The sequence below is a fragment of the Epinephelus moara genome, chromosome 24 (genome assembly GCF_006386435.1).
Source record: "Epinephelus moara isolate mb chromosome 24, YSFRI_EMoa_1.0, whole genome shotgun sequence".
Lineage (NCBI taxonomy): Eukaryota > Metazoa > Chordata > Actinopteri > Perciformes > Serranidae > Epinephelus > Epinephelus moara.
Genome location: NC_065529.1, coordinates 6545644 through 6563300, shown reverse-complemented (window position 1 = coordinate 6563300; position 17657 = coordinate 6545644). Strand labels below are relative to the sequence as shown.

At 41.5% G+C, this 17657-nt stretch overlaps 1 protein-coding gene across 1 annotated transcript; it reads right to left on the bottom strand.

Annotated features, from left to right (window-relative positions):
• Positions 1 to 13461: 13461 nt before the first annotated feature.
• LOC126385460 (uncharacterized) lies at positions 13462 to 14195 on the bottom strand. Its single transcript, XM_050037191.1, has 2 exons — positions 13878 to 14195; positions 13462 to 13782 (listed from the first exon to the last, which is right to left on the bottom strand). Exons 1-2 carry the CDS (start codon positions 14193 to 14195, stop codon positions 13462 to 13464), a joined length of 639 nt encoding a protein of 212 aa, XP_049893148.1.
• Positions 14196 to 17657: the final 3462 nt, after the last annotated feature.

The window sequence follows — 17657 nt, the reverse complement described above, 5'->3', positions numbered from 1 at the left end:
AGTATCTTTGTTACCTTTGTTAATGTAATGTGATGTAAATACATCACGAGTGACATCAATTACGTATATAATGCAATGTTACTTTAAAACAAGAATGAGTTTTGGTTTGACACAGGACATGAAGTAAGGACATGAACCCCTTTGTCCCACCCTACACAGACTGTCTTGCTCTTTATACTACATCCGTTAGCCTACTCTCAGCGTTACGTATCGCTGCGGATTGGTTTACACTGGAGGTACTTGACGCTAAAGAGTGCCTTTGGTAACAATATCACAAAAGGGGCATGACAAAGTGTGAGTATTTGATGACCTGGAGGTGAGAACTGGCTGATTTCAGATGCTCAAAATGTCCTTCCTGTTGTTTCAAAACAGATTCCTCTGCTCATAAAGGTAGCAGTGGGATCTCCCTTGTTATGCATTGTTTAATATACTGACATAAACACTAGGGTAGATTCAACACCTTGGCTACCCTCACTCACTGGGAAAACAAACTCTGATTTACGAAATCTGCAGGCCTCATGAGAGTTGAAAAGAAAAAGAAACTGTCTGCTTCTTCCTCCCAGATTTTCCATTCTTCATCAGCTGGTTGATTATCCGAACAAGCCTAAACCACGTCTACTCTTGCTTACGACAGCCCATTACCGCCGGGCTTAGCATGAGCCTTGTTCAAAGCAGAGAGGATTAGAGGGTAATTAAAATGAACAAGCTGATGTCATCTAAACTTGCCTGCTTGGCAGAGGGCACCATCTAACACTGCTCTATTGAATCCCCTCATTCACCCATATTCCTGGGTGCAATTAGAAGCAACACTTGTTCCACAAGGGAAGTCACACAGGATGCTGTGGTGACTGGCTGGAGTCCCTGTGTGCTGCAATACTCCTTCTGCTGAAATAATGTGGGCAGAGCAGTGGTTAGCTGATATTAGTGTTTGCTCTCAGAGTAAAAGATGGAATGGCCAGTAAAAGATAATCTCAGTATAGGAATGCCACTCTCCTCTGTGGGAGGCATGGCTGTAATTCACTGTCTTCAGTTAAAATACCAGTTGTCATTCTGCAATAAAATGTTGTGACCTTTCTTGTAATTTGTCGTGACCTTACCTTGAACTCAGCTTGAAAGCATCATCAAATACAGATGTGCATGTGGTGGAAGGGCAACAACTGTTGAGTAAAATTATGAGCAACACTGTCAGCAGTGTGATGCAGTAGCAAGACCTGATATTGTGTAGCAGAGAATTCACACAATGAGAAGGCTACAGGGTGGTATGGTTGATACTAACCAAGTTTATATGTACCAGTATACACTCTAACCAAAGAATTCAGTCACCTTGACCCAAACATAAATGAATAAATAAATATATAAGGTCATTGTTGTTCACAGCTAAGTGTATAGTTAAAGGTCAGTGACTGGGGATGAGCTGAGTCAGATCAAACAACAGTGGCGAAGGGAGGTGCCTTGTTTTCAGTACTGTATGTGACAACATTTCACCATCAGTTTGGCTGATGCACAACAGGCTCTGCAATGAAAAGACCTCCTTTTATTCCCAGTTTCCCTCATGCATCATTCCAGATTTAAAGTTAGTGAGTCTATGAGCATCCCTGTCTTGTAGAAATTAGGTTCATATGCAACTAATTTGAAACGGCAAATGTGTTTTTCAGGGAAACATAATGCCAAGCAAAAATTTTTTTTAAATAACATAATGGGGAAATGTAACTACAGAATGTACCTGGCAAGTTGCAAAATGGTTTCATACTGAACGTATAAGCAAAATCTTTACTGACAATATATTGTGGTTGTTTTACGCCAGAATAGGCAATGCACTATTCACTTATAGTGACTACAGTAATTATTTTTTATTGTTAGCTTTTTTGTTGGTATTTAACCAAAATCACTATCTTTCCCTGACAGGCCGCTTTTACTGAAAAAATTTAATAGCCAATTAATTGGCCATATGAGTTGACTGTGCAAGTAGCTTATAACCCACAGTTATGTTTCTTCTGAGGTGGCACCCTCTAGTGGCCGTAGAAATTATTACAGGAGGGGGAAGTTTGGTTCCCACACATTTTCATGGACAAAATTTCACTTTGAACTTTTACATGAGTTTTCAAGGACCTTTATGACATTTCTTTCTTGCCTCACTTACCCAGCATTTGTCAAACACATCAGATTTTAACTCTCTTCAAACATCATTGAAGCTAGCTGGCACACGTGAAAGGAAGGACGGAAGGCAGGAAGAAAATGAAGAAACATACGTGATGGTAAACAAAACGTCACACATCAACGCATATTAGAGCTACATTACGTCAACAGCTACTAAAAATAAATGTTTCACTCTGTGAAGGATATCGAAGAAGATTCCTGTAACACTTACAGTACACACTACATAATTCCATGACTTTCCCAACTTTCAATATTTTGTCCGATTTCCATGACGTTACCAGGCCTGGAAAATGGGACTGTGAAATTCCACGATTTTTCCACCTTTTTCCATGAAGGTGGGAGTTAAACTCAGTCGATGTGGAACCCTAGACAAAGTTGATGTGGAACCCTGGACAAAGTCTGTAACGTTGTATAAAGATGGAGGAGGTTCCTGCAGGGTGGGTGGGAGAGGTTGTAGATGGGTAAAATAAGCATAGGACTTTCACCCATCTGAAGCCAACGCTGACTTATTTTGATAACAACTTAGTGTAGTATGCTAGTATGTGTAGCATTACGCTAGTGATGCATTCAACATCTGTCATGGATGTGATGTTTTGTTAAGTGATGTTACATTACAAACCACAACTTAAAGGAGCTGACAGGATCACATTTCACTGTAGCTGTACCTTGTATGATTCCATGTGACAAGTGATTGATTGATTGATTGACTGATTGATTGACTGATGTTCTGCTGCCCCCAAGTGGACAAAAATTATTCCAATATACTAATAATATTAATAATAATTTGACCTTAAAGAAATTATCCTCCCTACTTTACAGCCAGAGAGAGATATAACAGGGTATAACTGTGTTCTGAAGAGCGTAAAGTCTTGCAAAAAGCAAGTGAAGCTAAATAATTTACAAACACCCAACATAAATCAAAACTGAGAGAACCATTACTCTTTCTTGAACTAAAGGCTTTTAAATGGGTAATTTGATACCAAAATTACGATATCTCAGTTAGCCTTTCCCTCTAAATCTTTATTGATAGAGATGCATTTGTTTTCCCGCTTCCTCCCAAAGAATCAGAAACAGATGTAGGGAAATACTACCGCTGGCAAAACAGCACAGCATGATTAGGAAAAGAGGCTGAATAACAACATACGGGGCCCCAAAACCTATAAATGGACACTTTTCAGGAGAGGCAACATTGTGTGATCTGGAGCAGAGGTCCAGTCGCTTCACGCCAGCAGAGGCTCAATGGAGCTTTTTAAAGAAGTGAACTCTGAAAAAGTGCCAGGTCACGATGAGGGGAGGGGTGGATAAACAGTCTTGATGGTGAAGGTCTGACCTAGCATTTAGATGAGTTAGCCTCCACATCCTACTTTCATCAGGGAATAGGCATGAATTCCACGCCGTGTGACTGGAAAGACAAGCCAGAGCAGCTTTCTGTGTTTTACATTTACAGAAAAGGTGGCCGCATTCTTTTTGGGTCATCATATTACAGCATAGTGGATATCTGCCTTTTAGACATTGACCTTTGGTTGCAGTCTGCAGAGTTAAACTCTGCAGAGTTAAACTCAGTCAATGTGGAGCAGAGCTTGGCTGATTTTAATGTAAGCTGGTAGCAGCTAAATGCGCTGTGACAGGCCTTGGTCCCTGTTCTCCCGCCTCCAAAGGAGACGTGTCAAGCCCAAGGGTCTGGTTAATGCACTCTCATCCACTCAAACATATACATACACACGGAGAAAACACACACGTACACAAAGACCTTTTCACTTTTTCTCAGAGGGAACTAAATCATTCACCATCTTTGTCAAGCTAAACAAATCGCCTCCTATACCGCCTTGGAAATATTTGCAAAGGCTTACATATAAGGTGTTCTACTAAATAATGCATATTTCAATCATGGAAAAGTTAATGATATTCCCAGAACAAACTGTGACGGAGGTGTCTAAGTTTGTCTATGTGATGCCCCATGGACTCCAGTCATTTCTCAAACTCTAGCAATACTTTAAAGGGAAACTTAAGTTTTATTTCTGTGGTTCTGTCAATCACTTTCTTTCTGTTATGATATAATTATACTGAGCAAACAATTAACCAGGCAAAGAATATGTGCAGGCAGACAATCATGCAGATTTTAAACAAACTCCCATGTGTGAAGAACAGGAAACAAAGGTAGACAATACATTATTGCCCAAAATGTCTGGTGTTATCAAAGGTGCTGATTCCATGGGTGCTTTGTCATGACACTATCCCCACTAACACAGGCAGGTCCCTACAAAACATCCACATTTGGATCCTTAAAAGCCAATGGAAACAGACCGGTTGTTGCTTGTTGATCTTAAATACTGGTCTGCAGCTTGGCAGCCATCTCACTTTGGTGACACACCCTCAACCATCCTCTCCAACTCCCGATAATGAAGTCAGCATATGTATTATGTCACTTTACAGACTTTGTTATGATGCATATAACACAATGTAACTTATCTGTGTTTTACAGAAATGTACAATACCAACATCTTCTTCGAGCGAGTATGAGCACATGAAGTGAACTGACTGAAGTTCACATTTTCTTTTAAGTCTAAAATGAAAAAGTACCTGTACGGTTCTTCCTCCCATCACTTGAGAGACTGTTACTTGTATCTGATAGTGAGAAGTCAATAAATGCTCCCAGTCTGCCCAGATCAGTCTTTAAAGTTCGGTTGCAGTTGCTGAACTCTAAATTGGGAGTACGGGACTTGCTATCACACCTGTCATCTCTCCCTTCTTATCAGTCAGGCGTGCTCTGAAGGCAAAACAACTCAAGACTGAATCCAAGGCACGCTAGTGTATTTATGATACTCTGCATGCAAAGTTCACTTACCCCCACTGGCTCACATTTATACTGTATATGGCAGTTTGGGCTGCCTGTGCTTCTGGCTTGGATATTTTTCAACAATGCAGCATGTTTTATTACAGAAATATCAGTTCCCTCTGACGAATAAGATAAAGCAGTTAGAAACTGGATTAAAAGAAAAGCAAGTTCTTCAAGGCCGAACCAAAGTTCGGCGTGCGGGGCCCACTGACCTTGTCATTTCATCATGTGTTCAAGACACAAGGCTAGCTTTTCCTGTATTTAATGGAGACACTTTTTTCTCTCATGTGTAGTGCTATTTTTCAAATCTAGATTGTTTTGGTGCAAGTTGGTGAGTGTTGGAGATATTGGCTAAAGAGATGTCTGCCTTCTCTCCGATATAATGGAACTAGATGGCACTCAACTGGTGATTGAAGTGACTAAAAAAAGAAAGAAATACATTTAAAAACTCAACATCACTGTCTCTTTCCAGAAATCATAACCCAGTAACTCAAGATAACCCATAGACCTTGTTGTGAGCAGTTTTATGTAAGAACTATTTTCTTTCTACTGAGCTACACCAACCACTGCACACCAAAACTGCAAGCTCACCTAATTAACGTTACAGCTCAGCCAAGGAGGACGCCATTAATATTTACATCTTGCGCTGTTCAAGTACGAGCCTCTCGGCCTTGAGTAGATCCACACTTCCTCCTGCACGGTGATACAGTTGGGGGGTGTAGTTTGGTAAGAGGAAAATATTTCCACCATGAAACTGCTCACAATACAGGCTGTTCTCATGCATCGTTTGTATGTTTTTCTACAAAACAGTAATGCACCAAAATTTGTATATATCCCACCAAATGATGAGTAGTAATTCGTGCATGACCCACTTATTTTGGAGGGCTGTAATCATATGACCAATATGCTGACAGGAGTAAAGAAGGAAGCAGTCCCGAGTGGTCCAGTTAGGAAGCAGGTTTGGCTGGTGGATGGGTCACAAAACATCAGAGGTCTGAACCATGTGAACTTGAATAATTTTGATGTATATCCTTACTGTGTTTTTCCTAAACCTAACCTCTGTAACTTAACATTAATTATGTAACTTCACAGGATGTAGCGTCATTCATAGGGCGCTAATTCATACAGTATCATAAAACTGGTGTGTGCATTTTTGTGGGATATCATACAAACCATTTGTATGAAGATATGTTGCACAACAAGGTCTGTGGATTATCTTATATAACTATTTCATGATTTCTGGAAAGAGACATTGCTGTTGAGTTTTTCAAATGTGTGTTTTTGGTGCCTTGAGCACCACAAGCTGAGTGCCATCTAGTTCCATTATATTGGAGAGAAGGCAGACATCTCTATGGCTGATACCTCTGTCACTCAGCAACTCACACCAAAAGAGACTGAGAAATAGCACCACAGGTAAGAGGAATAGCATGACTTTTTGTTTTGGGGGTGAATTGGCTCTTTAAATAAAACTGGGAAAGGGTGGAAGCCTGGATTACTGGAGTGTTTTAGTATGCTTTACTGTAGTATTTGTTTTAATCATGTGTTAACTGTCATTGTGAAAGCAGCTGAAAATCAAATATCCACAACCTCAACATTGCAACACAATGCATCTGCTAAAGCAATGCACATATACAGCTGTATTGTATTGTCTCCTTTGGAATCTGCATATTTCCATCCGAAAACACTAGAGGTTGTGTACAATGAATAAACTTGCCTGGACAGTTTCCCCAAGCTTCTCTTTAGAAATGTTAATCGTAAACAGTGAGGGAACCCAGTCTCCAGTGTTAGAGGTTCTTGAACTTTTTCAGCTCACACTGAATGAATTTGGCCTCATCCTGAACTTTATTAAAACCAGTTGGTGCTCTTGTGATGCAGTGATTCCTAATAAGCCCATGACCTAGAATATTGATTTCTGCTTTCTGTATAGTTTTAAAACAGGCCAGCAGACCCTATGGCTTGCATTACTGGAGGCACTGAAAACAGAACAGAATCAGGGTGTAAAGTTTAGTTTAAATTGAGATTAGGTGGACCCTAACCATATCCATCTCTAAGCTATCAGCTCAGGAAGGAGGTAGGATCATCAGGATGTATGTGCAGCCCTATTGCCAGACAAGAATGTCGACACTGAACGATTCTGAACAACCCTAGATTATCCTCCATGACAAACTTCATTTATTAAGTCATGCTTACATCTGCATATCTGCAACTACAATATGGTAAAAGGAGCTGTATGTGAATTTCAGAGCACGACAATGGGGCAGAGATTGTCTGCATTCAATTCTCAACATGGATGTGGTGGAGCCGGCAGCTAGCAGCCAACAGTGCTAACAGAGAGAACAGTGCTAACCACTGCAACAGAGCTAACAGTGTTAAATTGAGGGTGGATGCCACATACGTTTCCACGAAGACACGGTTCCGCAACCATGGGTTAGGACACCATTATCAGCAGTAACCACCTTGTGAGCGCAGTGCAGAGCGGTGGCCATTAGCTAGCCAGTGGGTTACTCACTAGGGAATTACATGCACTAACATGCATGCGCAGGCAGACCATCTACCACAACAGAGAACAGAGAAGTAAAGTAACTAAGAGTTGAATCTCTGCTCAGGAAGCCATTACTCCATGATGTCTTTACACAGCATAGAGTTGTTTTCTGCAAGGCGATTAAATCTTGTTCATTTTCAAACCACGTATTTTTACGTTTTCTGTTTAAATATATTTTTGGGGGCTTTTTGCCTTTATTGGACAGGACAGCTTTAATGTGAATGGGGGAAAGAGAGAGGGGATGACATGCAGCAAAGGGTCATGGGTTGGAATCAAACAGCAGCGGCAGCCATTGTGGCAAGGACATAGCCTTGGTACGTGGTGTGCCCGCTCTACCAGGTGAGCGACTGGGCACCCTTGTTTTCACTTTTTTAACATAACAAGAACCAATGTGTCTGGAAAACAAAAATATCTCGGGTGATTTTGACTGGCTTTTCTGCAGAGTTAACTTTCCCAAATCCAATAAAGAGTGGGACAAAATTTAACATTGCCCTACAATCTGTTAGCATCCACTGATCCACTGACACACTGATTAGCATACATAGCCTCTAACATAGAGGGGGCGGGGTTTATGAGCTATACTGCAGCCAGCCGCCAGGGGGCAATCAAGATGTTTTGGCTTCACTTTTGGGAAGCTGTCATGTTGTCCATTTTATTATACAGTCTATGGTTTGACCCGTGGCGTCACAGTGGTGTGGTGGTTAGCATTGTCACCTCACACTAAGAGGGTTCCTGGTTCAATCCCAGGTGCAGGAGCCCTTCTGTGTGGAGTTTGCATGTTCTCCCCATGTCAGCGTGGGTTTTCACTGGGTACTCCGGCTTCCTCCCACAGTCCAAAGACATGCAGGTTGGGGACTAGGTTAATTGGTGACTCTAAATTGTCCATAGGTGTGAATGTGAGCGTGAATGGTTGTCTGTCTCTACATGGAAGCCCTGCAGTAGTCTGGTGACTTGTCCAGGGTGTACCCTGCCTCTCGCCCAATGTCAGCTGGGATAGGCTCCAGCCCTCCCGTGACCCTCATGAGGATAAGCAGTTAGAAAATGGATGGATGGATGGATGGATGGTTTGACCCGTCCCCCATCCTGACTGCCTTCTTCATAAACTTCTCATTCGTTCCGTTCTCATAAACTGTTCTTATTTTCCTGCAAAAAGTGATGCACCAAAATTCGTACACATCCCATGTAATCATGAGCCAGTTTCATGCATAACCCACATATTTTGAAAGGCTGTGATCACGTGACCAATGTGCTGATGGGACTAAACAAGGAAGTGGTCCCAAGAAGTCTGGGGTGGTGGATGGGTCACAAAACCATGGACTTTTCCCAGAAGACGTGTGTTTTGAACTGTGTCAAATTTGAGTCATTTTAAGGTACACCTCCTAAGGTGTACCTTAAGGTACCTCCTAAGGTACATGTTTCACCTCCAAAACCCCTGTAATGTCATTCATGAGGAGCTTATAGGTAGGATAGGATATAAAATGTTGTATCATACGAAACTGTTCCATGAGGATACATTGCTTAGGTTATACAAATTATAGTGCATTACTTTTTGTAGGGTATGAACAGTGAATGAGAACAGCCTGTATTGGGTGTATGCTGCTGTTACAAGTACAGTAGATTGTGAGGTGTGAATCTGTCCAATATGGCTGTAATTCTTAGGGGTACTGGGCTTGTATGTGGCACACTGGTAGTGCTATGTTTCTTTCTGCACAGACCACCACACAAAGCATGCCAGGCTTCCTTGGCTACACCAGCAGAGAATCTAATGTCTGGCACCTACATTGCCACTGCTTCATCACACAGTCTACAGTAGACTGAAAGCAGGCTTTACCAAGAACACTCCCTCCTGGCAGTTGAGCATGCCCACTGTCACCAAATGCTAATGTTTGTTCAACATCCTGTCAAAGCAAATAAGCCATCTACTGTACGTCTTAGGTCTGCACCATGTCAAAACACTGTGAACTCAGCTTGTGTGAATAAATGAACAAAATACGACTCCATCATCTCCCGTGTGATTGCTTGGTGTTTACACCCATCAAGCCCTGTTAATTACCTGCAAGTCTCCAGAGCCCTCACTTATATCCCCAATGATAACTGGCATAAAACAACCATCCGTCATAAATTGATCTTATCTTTTAATCGCCTTAATTGCCTGTATTGCTTTGAGGATTACCTGCTTTGTCCCTGGTGAGTCTTAATCTCTGGACTTCAAAACAAAAGACAGACATATGTAAAACAATGCCTGATATAAAAGAGGGGAGGCTTCACCCCGCTGTGGGTCGAGGCATCTTCACGCAAGTTCTCCGCACGGAATACCAAGTGGCTGCTGGGAAAACCTTTGTTGTGCCATGATGGGGAATAGGGGTATTTGACTTAGATCTCCATGATTGCTTGTGGGCTGTGGCTACACACCATTTGCTGCAGCTCTCAATAGTTTTCTGCAGGGGGAATGCATGGACCCGCATTGCTTTCACACACAAGCATTAATAATTTCTCTTCATCATAGCCTCAGAAAGAAAAGATATTCCAGAGTAGAGGTAGTTATTCTCCAAATGGTTACATTCAAATCTTTATTATGCAGAAAATCAGCCAAGATATACTGTATTTAAATGATCCCGTATTTTCACAGTGGTTATTGTCTCGCTGCTGTGACTGACTGCCGTAAGTTGACCCCAGTCTGTCAGACACTGCAGGCACACATGGGACCCGGCCTTATCATTATGTGAGAATGTCGCAGATAGAGATTTCATCTCCTATGTCTTTTGTTTGGATGGTTTTCCAATTTTATCACTCGCACATGGAGCCTGTCTGACCAAACCGCTCACGCACAGGTTTCAGGCCTCCCATAACCTCGCAGCCTCTCAGTTATCTCCCTCATAAGCTATGACTGTATGTCAGCCACATGGGTCATATGACCACAAGGGTTTTGCCACATAGTACATCATCTTTACAGCTTACTTTCTGTTTTGTTTCTGTACATCTGCTTTTCATCAGACAACTGTTTGCGCGTGATTTTTCACAGACCTTCACAGTATCAGGTCTCCATTGGAAATCCGCAAACGGCTTGTTGCTTAACAGATTATCAGGTGAAAATAGAATTCATATGGGGGTAGTGATTGAAACTGTATGGTTCATGAGAAACTACTGATGAAGTGTCGCTTGTAGGCAAAAGAAAACATTAAAATGGCACTCCTGAAATGTTCCTGGAAGTTGGGAGGATGTTAAATATCTGTTTCTTATTTGCTGTTAATACATATGCATTTGTGCAGAGACTTATTGCTATGCTGCCACCACTGTAGGCTCGGGAAATGAGAAACAATGAATTTCAGTGATCATCACTTTATTTAAATTTGGCACTAACTATATTCTCTTTACCTGTGCTATTTAACAACATTTGAACCAGAGTATAAATAATATTGATCAAGCTTTGATTTATTGTGTTGCACATCTAACTAAAATGGCAGAACTCTGTCTGTATTTATGTCTGTCTGATTTTCTTGACAGCCGTTAATCCAATCGACTTCATGCCTGGCGGGTGTATTGCTGAGGACGCAAGGAAGTGCAGTGTCAAATACAGGGTTCTTCCTGCATAAAGGAATTTTTAGTGCACCCCAAAGAGGTTTTAGGTAGCACCAAAGGAAAAACACCAGCACCAAAATGATAAGAACTAAGAGTAAAAACAGTAATTCAAATCTTCCCCAAGTGTGTTTAATTTAAAAAACAACTGTTGAATAAGCAGGACATAACCTTAAATATGATGTCTTTGACTTCAAGTGACAACTCCCCTCTCTATCTCTTATCTGTACTTTTTAACATTTTGATGTAATGAATTATCATGCTGCAGCCTTTCCCCCCCTCACTGTGTTGGGCCTGAGCTGCTACACACACACACACACACACACACACACACACACTCAGCGGACAGCAGAGCAGAGAGCCTGCAGTGGGAACAGTAAAGTGTACCAGAATACGTGACGAAACCTTGAAGATTACTCGAGGTGAGGACAACTACACTTGTTTCTGTAAGTGCAAAAACCTTTGCAAGTAAAAAGCCAATAATAAATCAATATACTTTTTCAGCAAGCTAGCTCGGCTTATAAGCAAATTGTTACAAACAAGATAAAATGAAAGATGTCTGTACGTAGTCTAACTGTTTAGCTTAGTTTGCCACGTATGTTCTTGTAAACTTAGCTGCTGGCTGAGCCACACCTGCCTCTACCAGCGCTAACGTTACCTGAAGGCAGTGAATCACCTCAGCAGCAGTGGACTGTGGACTGATGTCTGTGTTTTTCATTCTCTCTTAAAGTTACTCAGTGTTTAGATTTTTTTCTAGTGAAATATTATTGAGTTTATGTAGTGACTTTGCTGTTGCAAAAATAACGGCTGCTGCTCTACAAATGACATTTTGTTATATTTAGTATTTTCAGTTGACATTTTGTTCTGTTTTTTTAAATAACATTAAAAAAAGAAACCATTAGGAAATTGATAAAGAACTGAACTGATAAGGAGTATCAATAATAGTAGTAGTATGCTATCGACAAAATCCTAATGATACCTAGTCCCCAGAAGTGCGTGAGATGCACACTAGTGTATTGAGAGGTGACCCCACTAACCCATTTGTGCTCAAAGACTATATTTAGTATGCCACAACATTTGTTCTGACTATTCTAACTCCCAGTTTCCACATACTCCGTCTGTGCAGCAGATACGCTCCCATTCTAGTGAATAGCTTCATTTCGACAGGGAGCGCCGCACAGCGTCTCTGGAGCGTCCAAGAAGCACCATGGCTCTCCACTTCATCAGAGATATGCGCCAAGTCTGTTTTTCAGCGACTGCGCGTCCATAGCACGTCAAGCCATGTAGCACAGATCACATTAAACCGGAAACGGAACGCACACAGCATCCGGTAAATTTCAAAATACAACACAATGCACGGACTACAGATTGTAAACTCAGTTTTTTAAAAATCACGTCACATCCTGTCGCACAAGTTGTCAGTCAGTGCGAGGGTCTGAGGAAAGATAGATGAGGAGAAACTCATACCTGAAGTGGAAAACCACAGTATTTTGTATGACACCACACATCCTTTCTACAAGGATACAAACCGAAAGGAGAGGACGTGGTGTGAAATTGCTGGAGTTTTGGGAGTGAATGGTGCTTTTTATTGCGTGATTTTGCAGTAACCACGTGAGCTTGCGGCTCCGCTACACAGCACTCCAGAAATGCATCCAGTAGGCGAGGGTATGCGCCATCGCTGCGCAGCGCAGATGGAGTATGTGGAAATTGGGGATAATGTCTGGAAATCTGGTACATAAATCACGTAAGGGATAATGCCCGACGAGGTGTCCATTATCAGAAATGAATGGACGACGCGGAGGCGTGAACCGTCCGACACGAAGCGGATACCATGGTCACTTACGAAAGAAATAAATATTAAATCAATTATTAATACGTTAATGTTGTTTTTTACCCTTAAAATCGTAAGTTTTTCACAAGAAGCGGCTGAGAGGGCTATTTAATATCTCTCGCTGTGATGCGTTGCCAAGGTAACCGGCTCTGGCCACAGAACCTGCAGCTCGGTCAGCCGCAGCTGTTATATTAGGCCTAATCAGTGGAGGGAAGTGAGATGATTGCTTAACGTTATGTTACGTGATACAAAGTATCATTTCAGAGGGCAAATACACCTCTTACCGCTTGTGTGTGTCCAGAGGATGATGCGAAATTTTGTTTCAAATAATCAAAGTCCACAGATAGTTTCCTAAATTGTTTTTATTGCAATAAATATTATCCACCATTCACTCTGATCATTAAATGTGTATCAAGCAAGTAAGTCTATCCTAAATCGTCTTTATAAATATTATCCACCATTCACTCTGTATCAAGCAAGTAAGTAGCCTAAGTAAGGTAAGCAAGACAGAAAGACAGGCTATTTAAAATTAAATGCAACATTGCCGTTGATCGTGAAATTTGATAGAGATACTGGCATGTCCATCATAGTGGCATTTGAAGGACGGAGATTTAACGTTTGTGGACCCTGACCACTGCTGGTTGGGACGTTGCGGGACGACAAAATGTTGCTCCATTCTCGTCTCTCCTGGACTGACGGAGCCCAATAAGCCTGCAGGCTGCTTTCACAGCGATGCCCCGTCACAGACATGATCTGGCGTGTCTCCAGCCCGGCGTCTGAGAGTCGACCCACAGCCGTGCTCCGGAGGCTGTGGTTCGTGTAAATCCGCGACAGACCCACCTTAAAGAAACAATAATAAACACACAGGCTATTAATGAGGGCAGAAGAGGGGTTAGGCATAATACATAGGGCTACATTATTAGAATTGTACAGACCTCTTCACTGATTTTTTTTAGCATGTCTCCCAGGTAGTGGACACCCATCGGCTCCCTGGAGTACCACACATCAGATGCCACGGTGATGGAGCGCTTTGGGTGCAGATAAAAAGATTTTGCGTCTGGGGGACATTTAGAGATGTACTTCTTGAAACTTTTTACTGGGCACAGGGGATCCCCGGGCCTTGCGAACATAAAACCTCTTAGGTTTTGCTTGTGTGGGTCATTTGGATCTTTATGATTTTTAGTGTCAGGATTATGCGCTAGGCTGACGTATTCAACGCCATCCTCGTCTCTCTGGATGCTGAAAGATGTCATGGTCAGCTCACAGTTCCCCTCCCTGCCACGCCGAGCCAAACACAGCTGGATGTCAAACCACACCTTTCTGACGAGGCCGAGGGGCGTATCGGGAGACAGCGCAGATGAACATCTGATTATCTCAAGGTCCGACTCAGGGATACGAGGATGGTGGAAGCTGGTGTCTTTCCCACTCTTTCTGTAACGCTTCAGTATCGTAAACTCCCCAAACTGGCAACACTGTATTCTCCTCCTTTCTTAGTCGACTGGACAGACGCATAAAACAGTCGCAAAATGTCATTGAGAGTAGTGGCAGTGTAGCTCTCAAAGTTGATGTCCATGTTTTTCTGAGCCAGGAAGTCTCTTAATGTTTTAACTGCCCATTTCGTGGTTTTCTTTGTGTTTATCTCGTCCTTGTCATCCTCTAAATTGTTCAATTCCTCCGTTGTCACCTCCTTGTGTCGCATCTCCTTCTTCTTATATTCTCTTCTCTCTTTCTCTTCTGCTGCATCCCAGTCTTCAAAATTATCAAATTCACCAAATAGGTTAAAGGAAACTATAAAATCACTCATGTCTTGTCTAGTGTCTTGCCGTTGTGATAAATAAACTGTGAAATAATGTATGTTAACGTATGTTCTGAGTTTCTGTTGCCACGGTTACCAACTAGCGTTTGAGCCAGCGCAATAATTTAGAACAATCAGGCTATTTGACCGGAACTTCTTTATAGGTGTCCTACAACACTTTTTAACGGACACCCTGCAGCCAATCAGGATCGAGTATTCACCCAGACCATGGTATAAACTGTGTTAACGTCCTGCTCGACTGTTTGATAGAGCGCATTTTGAGTCACTAGCCTACATCTTAATGAAAAATGTGTTGAACTTTACCTAATTGAGCAATCTTGACACATGGTACTACTGTATTTTAGAAAAATGTAGAAAATGCCCCAGAATAACGAGAAAAAAATGTAGGGACTGAAATCATTAGTTTCAGTGGGTTTTAATGCATGTTGAGGAACACATCGGTTTACTTCTATTAGACTTCAGGTCTTGCCTTTTTTAAACGACTGACTGAAATACATATAGGAACATTTCTTTCACTCACACACACACACACACACACACACACACACACACACACACACACAATAAAGAGAAACTTGCATAAACCAGTAGGGGCACTGAGAAACTGTATTTACAAAACTAGGCCTTTGACGTAGCTCTTGAACTTTTAACCCACTGATCTGCTGGGGTCAGAGTCGGGTCAGAGGACAGATGGAGAGAAAATGACTCACGAGAAAAAATACACTGTACAGCTGGTTATTAAAAGTTCAAGCAGAGGATGTGGATGTGGCAGAATGTTTCATGGAACCACCTGACAGTGAGAGCGGACACAGTGCAGTGGACAGAGATGATGAGGATTTTTGGATGATTGATAATTTATCAGGGAAACAGCTGTATACTGTTGCTGACCTGATAATTGTGAAACACTGAATCAAAGAGAATTTTCCTGGATGAATAGGACAACACATCAATAGTGACTATTCTGATTCTGAAGGTATGTTGTATGCAGCTGGATGTTGCCAAACTTTACTCCTTTGTCTTTATAAAAAGTGCCATATTCAAAAGGTGAACTCAGTCAGTGCCCCAAAAGATGCCAACATGTGGACCAAGCCTGACCTAATAATGTGTCAACAGCGGCAGTTCATTTTGACTGAAGAACAGCAAACATGAGTTGAGAATCTTGAACCATCTCTATTGTATTTTTAACTACAGTGTGCCCCCAGATGAGTCCGAGCCTTCTTCACAGTGTTAATCATGAGTGGCCCTTGCCACTGAATTATCCCAATCAGCATTGTAATGCATTTTAAATTAAAATTGTGTTTTAATGTATACATCAATGTTTGTAGAATTGCACAAGCCTTAAAGTTATTTTGAGTATTAATATTATTAATAATTTTTCAGTGCCATTATTGGTTTATGCAAGTTTGTGTGTGTGTGTGTGTGTGTGTGTGCGCATACATCTATTGAAATCATTTTGAGTATGTGGAGAATGATACTCCACATACTCCAGTACTCGAATACTTCTGTTGGTTCATGCAAATTTCTCCATATTGTGTGTGTGTGTGTGTGTGTGTGAGAGAGAGAGAGAGAGAGAGAGAGAGAGAGAGAGAGAGAGAGAGAGAGGTTCCTATACATATTTGAGAGTCAGTCTTTATCTCAGAAGCAAGATCTGAGGTTTAATAGAAGCAAACAGACATGTTCCTCAAAATGCATTGAAGTCCACCAAACTAATGGAGAAAAAAAAAAGTGTGCCCAAAGACTAAAAAATATTATGATAAGAAAAACTCACTTTTCAGCCAAATGATTGGCCTGATTTTAAAAATGTCTTCAGATTTGTGCTAGAAGACATCCGCCAAAGTACATTTAAATTTCATTTGTGGGCACCAATGGGTTAAGCACAGTAATTGAGAATGTGGTTTGTTACATATGAACATCGTTAACATGAATATATTTTACTGAATAGCAGGAACAGCAGTTGTGAAGTGTTCTGTTATACTAATACTAACTACTAAATGTAGACCCACATTATGTCAATTCATAAAGAATATTCGCCTTTTTTGGATTCTTCATTCACCACAGAGGCAAGTGAGAAAAACAAAGTTTCCTTTGTGAACTCAGCATAACATGTGTCAAGTAGTTGTTACACAAATGGTCATTTTGCGGGTGAAGTATTCTTTTTAGAGTCAAAAGTCATGCTAGCAGCTTTGTCTGAAAGTCCATGTAGGGTGGGCGGGAGGTAGAGAAGGAGGATGGGTCAAATAAAACTGGACTTTATCCCAGGAGACCACTGTTTGTGTCCCATGTGAAGCCAAAAGTCCCCAGTGTGTTAATGTAACGTTGCATAATTAACATCTGGTCATTGTGCACTGATGTCACTAATGTCATGTGACGGTACCCAGCAAATGTACTTAATTTAACCCAAAATATGATCCTGAACAAGCACTTTTGATGCCTAGGCGAACGCTAAGGGCACCATGATCCATAGGGGGCGCCACAAATGTGGGAAGAAAAGAAAACATCTAAATCTCTTACTATTTTTTCTAATACTATTATTGTTTTAAAATATTACATAAGGCCAACAACATGACTTCATAGCAAAGCCTACTAAATAACAGAAAGGCCTTTTTTCTGGGTCCCTGCTGGCTGCCGCCCCAGCTTGTTAAACTTTACCTGCTCTCTGGGGACAAGTTACCCAACATCATGTGATCATTTCAAAACGACAACATCTCTCTGATGCCTCCTCAATTACCCCGAGGGGCATAACGGAGCGCCATTATACGACGAACTGGGAATGAAAACGGGATAGATATTAATCAATCAATCAATCAATCAATTTTATTTATAAAGCCCAATATCATAAATCACAATTTGCCTCACAGGGCTTTACAGCATACGACATCCCTCTGTCCTTATGACCCTC

Coding starts and splice junctions, on each gene's coding strand:
- LOC126385460 (XM_050037191.1), bottom strand. CDS start 14,195: ATGACATCTTTCAGCATCCAGAGAGACGAGGATGGCGTTGAATACGTC. Junction 13,783..13,877: donor TAAAAAAAATCAGTGAAGAG/GTCTGTACAATT, acceptor TGTTTCTTTAAG/GTGGGTCTGTCGCGGATTTA.